This window comes from Sinocyclocheilus grahami, unplaced genomic scaffold (assembly GCF_001515645.1).
Source record: "Sinocyclocheilus grahami isolate Dianchi unplaced genomic scaffold, SAMN03320097.WGS_v1.1 scaffold716.1, whole genome shotgun sequence".
NCBI lineage: Eukaryota > Metazoa > Chordata > Actinopteri > Cypriniformes > Cyprinidae > Sinocyclocheilus > Sinocyclocheilus grahami.
The window spans coordinates 156,294-157,111 of NW_015505895.1; the positions used below are offsets into that span (position 1 = coordinate 156,294).

At 54.4% G+C, this 818-nt stretch overlaps 1 protein-coding gene across 5 annotated transcripts in view; it reads right to left on the bottom strand.

Moving 5' to 3' along the window:
• Positions 1-35: 35 nt before the first annotated feature.
• The window catches only part of LOC107560260 (vegetative cell wall protein gp1-like), a 3,233-nt gene continuing 2,450 nt past the window's right edge, over positions 36-818 (bottom strand). Inside the window, exon 3 of one of the 5 annotated variants that reach the window (XM_016244399.1) lies at positions 36-809. In XM_016244399.1, coding sequence (XP_016099885.1) covers positions 252-809 — 558 coding nt within the window. In that variant the 3' untranslated portion in view covers positions 36-251. The remainder of the gene's footprint in view (positions 810-818) is intronic. The other 4 variants (XM_016244396.1, XM_016244394.1, XM_016244397.1 and 1 more) reach the window with 4 other exon arrangements.

The following is an 818-nucleotide window of genomic DNA, read 5'->3' on the forward strand; positions in this document are numbered from 1 at the left end:
AAAAAAAAAAAAAAAAAAAAAACTCACAGTATTAGTGTTACGGGTTGGTGAGGTACACACACCAGGACGAGGGAGATATACAAAAGGTATTTTAATCAACAAATCCAGGAGACAGGCACGTAGACCAACATTACATTAACGAGAACGGACCTCGACTAAGGGAAAACCGTATTTGTAGGGGAGCAAACTAAAGAACTAATGAGTTAATCAAACCCAGGTGAACGAAATGACAATTAGGAGCCAAAGTAAAACTAGGTCACAGGGGAACAGAAAACAGAACAAAAACTAAACATAACCCTAACATTACTCCCCCCCTCCTGGAAGGCACGTCCCGCGCCGTAACAGTACCACCGGGGAGGGGGGCGGATCAGGGAGCTCTGGGAGCCATGGCGGAGCAGGCAGTTCAGGTCATCATGGCGGAACAGGCAGGTCGAAAGAGGGCTGGACAGGACCAGCGGATGCGAAGGAGACAAAGAAGAGTTGGATGGGACCAGCGGAGGCGAAGGAGAGCTGGACGGGACCAGCGGAGGCGAAGGAGACGAAGGAGAGCTGGACCGGACCCGCGGAGGTGAAGGAGACGAAGGAGGTTCAGAGAAGCATGTTAGAGCGGCTTCTGGGGTGAGGACGGGTGCCGAGAACCCCGGGGGCAGCGCCATGTCCATTATAGCTGATTTACCCTCTGGAGCGAGCTCTGGGGCTGGAGCAGACACTGGAGCGAGTTCTGGGGCCGGAGCCGACACTGGAGAGAGCTCTGGGGCCGGAGACCTTCCCGGGCAGAACTGGGGATCAGGAGCCCTTCCCGGGCTAAACTGGGGATC